This window comes from Sebastes umbrosus, chromosome 20 (assembly GCF_015220745.1).
Source record: "Sebastes umbrosus isolate fSebUmb1 chromosome 20, fSebUmb1.pri, whole genome shotgun sequence".
NCBI classification, from domain to species: Eukaryota; Metazoa; Chordata; class Actinopteri; order Perciformes; family Sebastidae; genus Sebastes; species Sebastes umbrosus.
The window spans coordinates 25,888,098-25,894,157 of NC_051288.1; the positions used below are offsets into that span (position 1 = coordinate 25,888,098).

General features: G+C 33.8%; 1 protein-coding gene across 3 annotated transcripts in view; it reads right to left on the reverse strand.

Annotated features, from left to right (window-relative positions):
* Window positions 1-2,745: 2,745 nt before the first annotated feature.
* The window catches only part of asb3 (ankyrin repeat and SOCS box containing 3), a 15,304-nt gene continuing 11,989 nt past the window's right edge, over window positions 2,746-6,060 (reverse strand). For 2 of the 3 annotated variants that reach the window (XM_037754171.1, XM_037754170.1), the window contains exons 3-10: window positions 5,698-5,868; window positions 5,406-5,518; window positions 5,174-5,306; window positions 4,784-4,961; window positions 4,140-4,358; window positions 3,746-4,048; window positions 3,533-3,666; window positions 2,746-3,193 (exon numbers count right to left, since the gene is read on the reverse strand). In XM_037754171.1, coding sequence (XP_037610099.1) covers window positions 2,958-3,193; window positions 3,533-3,666; window positions 3,746-4,048; window positions 4,140-4,358; window positions 4,784-4,961; window positions 5,174-5,306; window positions 5,406-5,518; window positions 5,698-5,868 — 1,487 coding nt within the window. In that variant the 3' untranslated portion in view covers window positions 2,746-2,957. The remainder of the gene's footprint in view (window positions 3,194-3,532; window positions 3,667-3,745; window positions 4,049-4,139; window positions 4,359-4,783; window positions 4,962-5,173; window positions 5,307-5,405; window positions 5,519-5,697; window positions 5,869-6,060) is intronic. The other variant, XM_037754172.1, reaches the window with a different exon arrangement.

The following is a 6,060-nucleotide window of genomic DNA, read 5'->3' on the forward strand; positions in this document are numbered from 1 at the left end:
TTTATTTAATAATGTATTTATTTATTGTGTTAAGTTGAATGTGCTACTTATTTTGTACTGTAATTACCTTGTGCCTTTTCTACCTTTTTTCTTTTCTTAAAGCTGACTCGGTGTAAACTTATAGGTGCAAATTTTATTTAACATTTTAACATTTTTAATAATGTTTTATTTACAATTTTTAAGTTTAATGTTGTGTTGTTGGCACAACTGACAGCCGTAACCATTATTAAATAACTGCAGTTCCTGTCTTTTGTGCCAGAGAGCAGCAAAACGCGTTTTTAAATTCCAGTTGAAGTTATTTTTTATTTCATTTATTTATTTATTTTTTTCCTATTTTTAATTTTTATTTATTTTTTTAATTCATTTTTCTATTTTCCATTTTTTTTTTATTTTCTATTTTTCTATTTTTTATTTTAACATTTTAACATTTTTAATAATGTTTTATTTTTAATTTTTAAGTTTAATGTTGTGCTGTTGGCACAACTGACAGCTGTAACCATCATGAAATAACTGCAGTTCCTGTCCTTTTTTTTTCTATTTTCCATTACTTTTAATTATTTATTTATTTTTTCTATTTTCCATTTTTTTTTCTATTTTTTTTAAAAAAAAAAATTTAATTTATTCATTTTTCAGATCTTTTTTTCAGACATTTGTCAGATCTTTTTTTTCCGACATTTTTCAGATCTTTTTTTTCAGACTTTTATATCAGACATTATTCAGATCTTTTTTTTCAGAATTTTTTTTTTTTACCTTTTTCAGGCATTGTTTAGACTTTTGTTTTCTAACGTTTTTCAAATTTTTTTTTCAGACATTTTTCAGACTTTTTTGTCAAACTTTTTTCAAACTTTTTTTTTTTTTTTACCTTTTTCAGGCATTGTTTAGATTTTTGTTTTCTAACATTTTTCAAACTTTTTTTTTCAAACTTTTTTTTCAGACTTTTTTTTCAAACTTTTTTTTTTTTTTTACCTTTTTCAGGCATTGTTTAGACTTTTGTTTTCTAACATTTTTCAAACTTTTTTTTCATACTTTTTTTTCAGACATTTTTCATTTTTTTTTTTTTTTAGACATTTTTCGGACTTTTTTTTTTCAAGCTTATTTTCAGACATTTTTCGGACTTTTTTTTTTTTTTTTTTTTACCTTTTTCAGACATTGTTTAGATTTTTGTTTTCTATCATTTTTCGGACTTTTTTTTCAAACTTTTTTTTCAGACTTTTTTCAGACTTTTTTTCCAGACATTTTTCAGACTTTTTTTTTTTTACCTTTTTCAGGCATTGTTTAAACTTTTGTTTTCTAACGTTTTTCAAAAATTTTTTTCAAATTTGTTTTTCAGACATTTTTCAGACTTTTTTTGTCAAACTTTTTTCAAACTTTTTTTTTTTTTTTACCTTTTTCAGGCATTGTTTAGACTTTTGTTTTCTAACATTTTTCAAACTTTTTTTTTCAAACTTTTTTTTCAGACTTTTTTTTTCAAACTTTTTTCAAACTTTTTTTTTTTTTTACCTTTTTCAGGCATTGTTTAGACTTTTGTTTTCTAACATTTTTCAAACTTTTTTTTTCAAACTTTTTTTTCAGACTTTTTTTTTCAAACTTTTTTCAAACTTTTTTTTTTTTTTACCTTTTTCAGGCATTGTTTAGACTTTTGTTTTCTAACATTTTTCAAACTTTTTTTTCATACTTTTTTTTCAGACATTTTTCATTTTATTTGTTTTCTATCATTTTTCGAACTTTTTTTTCAGACTTTTTTCAGACTTTTTTTCAGACATTTTTCAGAATTTTTTTTTTTTTTTTTTTACCTTATTCAGGTTTTGTTTTCTAACATTTTTCAAACTTTTTTTTTCAAACTTTTTTTCAGACATTTTTCGGACTTTTTTTTTTTTTTTTTACCTTTTTCAGACATTGTTTAGATTTTTGTTTTCTAACGTTTTTCAAATTTTTTTTTCAAATTTTTTCAGACATTTTTCAAATTTCCTTTTCAAACTTTTTTTTCAGACATTTTTCAGACTTTTTTTGTCTAACTTTTTTCAAACTTTTTATTTTTTTACCTTTTTCAGGCAATGTTTAGACTTTTGTTTTCTAACATTTTTCAAACTTTTTTTTCATACTTTTTTTTCAGAAATTTTTCATTTTTTTTTTTTTTAGACATTTTTCGGACTTTTTTTTTTCCAAGCTTATTTTCAGACATTTTTCGGACTTTTTTTTTTTTTTTTTTTACCATTTTCAGGCATTGTTTAGACTTTTGTTTTCTAACATTTTTCAAACTTTTTTTTTCAAACTTTTTTTCAGACATTTTTCATTTTTTTTTTTTCAAACTTATCTTCAGATATTTTTCGGACTTTTTTTTTTTTTTTTACCTTTTTCAGACATTGTTTAGATTTTTGTTTTCTAACGTTTTTCAAACTTTTTTTTCAAACTTTTTTTTCAGACTTTTTTTTTTCTTAGCTTTTTCAGGCATTGTTTAGACTTTTGTTTTGTAACATTTTTCAAACTTTTTTTTCAAACTTATCTTCAGACATTTTTCGGACTTTTTTTTTTTTTTTACCTTTTTCAGACATTGTTTAGACTTTTGTTTTCTAATGTTTTTCAAACTTTTTTTTCAGACTTTTTTTCAAACTTTTTTTTCAGATATTTTTCGGACTTTTTTTTTTTTTTTTTTTTACCTTTTTCAGACATTCTTTAGATTTTTGTTGAAATGCGTTTAATGATGCACAAAACATCTAAAATATTTCAATTCGATGGAACAGTGCAGCCATAAAAACATATAGGTTTGATTTATTACACTGAAACATGATATAGCTTCCATGAGGAGCTGATACAGCATACACATATGAAACTGTTAAACAATGTGAAATAAGAGGATTTAAACCAAGGGTTCTCAAACTTTTTTCGGGCAAAGGAGAGGAGGAGAGAAAATGTTTGATTTGAACAACATTAAAGGGGAAGATGAAGATGAAGATGGGTTATAGAACATGTCTGTGTTGGTGTGTACTGCGGTATTGCTGTATTCGATTTGACAGTGGTGACGATGGCGGCGAGTGTGTGTAGGAAGCTTCCGGGACGTCTCTGAATTGGAGGAAGCCATGAAGTGGGGAGGGCACAGGGAGCTGCTGCACTACATCAGTCCTCATCAGTAGATCTGGTCCCAGCACTGACCTCACCTGCAGCCGACAGATGTGGGAAAGACATGGAATGGCGTCTACAGGGAGGAGAGGAGAAAAGGAAAATTGTCATCACTCAAAGTTTATCACAGTTTTTATAATATGTCTGAGGAAAATGTTGCCTAATAGGGAATAGGAATGTGACTTATTCCTCTGTCATTATACCTTTGCATTTCCTGCATTATGTTACTAGTTTGCTAAATCGTTAGCCTCTGTGGCTTCTAGACGCCGACATTAACTTTAATATTGCCGTTGTCTCACTCCGGTGTTCACACGTCTTAACCACTTGAACACCAAGCATACTGTGTACAAGACTTCCCATGTTGTAACCACAAGCTCACAAGTTCCATTTGAAGGAAGCATTTTTTTCACTGTACCAAAATATGGACACGGTTCCCAGGTCTTCTCTGCTCGTCGTCGATCCAGAATATGTTTCAAAGCGGGAGACAGATTCGACCAGTTTACAAACTCTAGCAGGTAATTCAACACCTCACCGTCTGCCTGCTCCATCCTAGAAAGCATTGAGAACAGAAAGAAATTGATCAATCTGATACATAACCAAGAGTGAAAAAGTGAGAGGACAGTCTTACATGTGGGGCTGAAGCAGCAAAGAAGGTTCCAGTCCTGCCTTCAGAAGCAGAGGAAGCCAGCAGGCAGCAAAGTGTTCTTGGTTTAGTGCCACGCAGAGCAGCTCCCTCAGTTCTTGCAGCTTCAACACAGTTTTCCCACGACGATGTGGCACAGAACAGTCCCTGGTCAAAGTCTCCGGTCGAGGGATCCATCTGTGCTCGAGTATCAGCTGCAGCAGGTCTGTTTTGTCAGTGGCCAAGGCATAAATCCAGTCCTCCTCGCTCAAACTTGCTCCTGCAGCTACCAGCAACTGCACTGATTCACTGAAAGAGATTTTTTTTTTATCAAAATCCAGTACAAATCCATCTGTTTTATTTTGCACATGTTCTTGTTCAAATCTGCTTTATAACAAACCTGTATGGTTTGTTCGATGTGCGACACAAGGCGAAGGAGAGCGGTGAGCGGATGCCTAGGATGTGTGTGCAGTCCTGGGCGTCTGGGCTGTAACCTTCCTTCAAGAGCATCTCGACACTCTTGCTCTGATGTTTGTCAACGGCGACGTATAGCGGACTCACCGTGCCATCGCCACGGTCACACGCACGATCCGTAACAGATATCAGCCTCCTGAGGACACTGTATGGACAAAATTATGATATAATTACAAAAAATATGGGTACATTTGCACACAGCACCTCCTAAGAAGGGTACAATGTGTTTATACTGATGATCAGTGTTGACACGTGTAGTAGATTAATTAGTTAGTTGACCAACAAAAAATTCTTAAAATTGGTTAATTGTTTCAAAGGTATAGTGTGTAGGACTTTGTGGGATCTATTAGCAGAAATGGAATATAATATTCATAACTTCGTTTTCATTAGTGTATTATGTAAACTAAGAATCATTGTGTTTTCGTTAGCTTAGAATGAGCCGTTTATATCTACATAGGAAGCACATGATTCATGTGATGAGGGATCACAACTAGACTAGACCACTCTAAAAAGGTTAGGAGTCCCTGCCCGACAGCACATCACTGAAAGACGAGTTAGGAGTATCAGTACCCGATGTGGCCAAACTCAGCGGCAGCATGAATGGGCAGCTGGGGCCAGTCATGACTGCAGGCTACGTTAGGATCTGCTCCGTGGTCCAACAGGAAGTCCACACACGCCTTGTGACCCTCCTGAGAGGCAATCAGCAGCGGCGTGGCCAGATCAGCTGCCTGGGTGCTCACATCGGCACCTGAGGTGAAAACCAAAGGAAACACAATTTATTGTGTATTTTATTTTATTACTGGTGTAAATGAGGAGTGAAAAGAAGATGCAGAGAGAGTAGCATGGACACAAGAAGAACACTTGACCAAGACATTGACCAACATTAAATTGCAAAAAACAAAGTTTTACTTCTTGTACATGCACACATAAAGGCATAAAGGAAAACAGATATGTATTCACCAGCATTAACAAGGATTTCCAGGCATTCCTGTTGTCCATACTGTGCAGCCACAAAGAGAGGGGAGATCTTGTGATCATCTAGTGCCTCCAGGTTGCACACATTGACCAGAACGCGCACAATTTCACTGTGACCCTGAGGACATAAAAAAAACAAGTTAGGATACACCTCACAGAGTTGTGTGTGTGTGTGTGTGTGTGTGTGTGTGTGTGTGTTTATGAGTTCCATTATTACCTTATAAACCGCCTGATGAAGGCAGGTCCAGCAGGACGCCGTGTGTGATCTGTTGACCTCTGCACCTTTACTGACCAGCAGTTCTACAACCTCCTTGTGCCCGCCGTCTGCAGCTGGTGGAAAACAGTTAGCAGCTGATAAATACTGCAGACAGAATTAATCCAGTCACATCAAATTTAACTTTAGGGAGAAAACTAATTTGGTCAGAGGTGCATATAGGGGTGAAAACAGCACAAAAAGGTAACTACAGAAAACACATTCACACCAATTTGATAATGTGCAAGTGGTTTACCTGCATACAAAGGACAAGACAAGTCGTTTGTTAGCTGGTTGATGTTGGAATGGGCTTTCAGGAGGAGTCGGACCACTGCCAGGTGTCCTCGCTGCGCTGCCAGGTAACATGCAGATTCCCCCTCATGTGTCAAAGAGTTCACATAGGCACTGCCGCCATGGGACGAGCCTGCTGCTTACAGTCAGAACAGAGAGGGAAAAATAAAAGCTGTGTCTACCTGAAATGCATATTTGACTTTATAGAAACCTTGATGAACTTGTGCTTAAAGGATTGATTAATCAATTACTTGATGAGGAGGATTTGTAGCTTTTCTCTGGCTATACAATTGTTAATTGAATATCTTGGGTTTTAAACTGTTGGTCC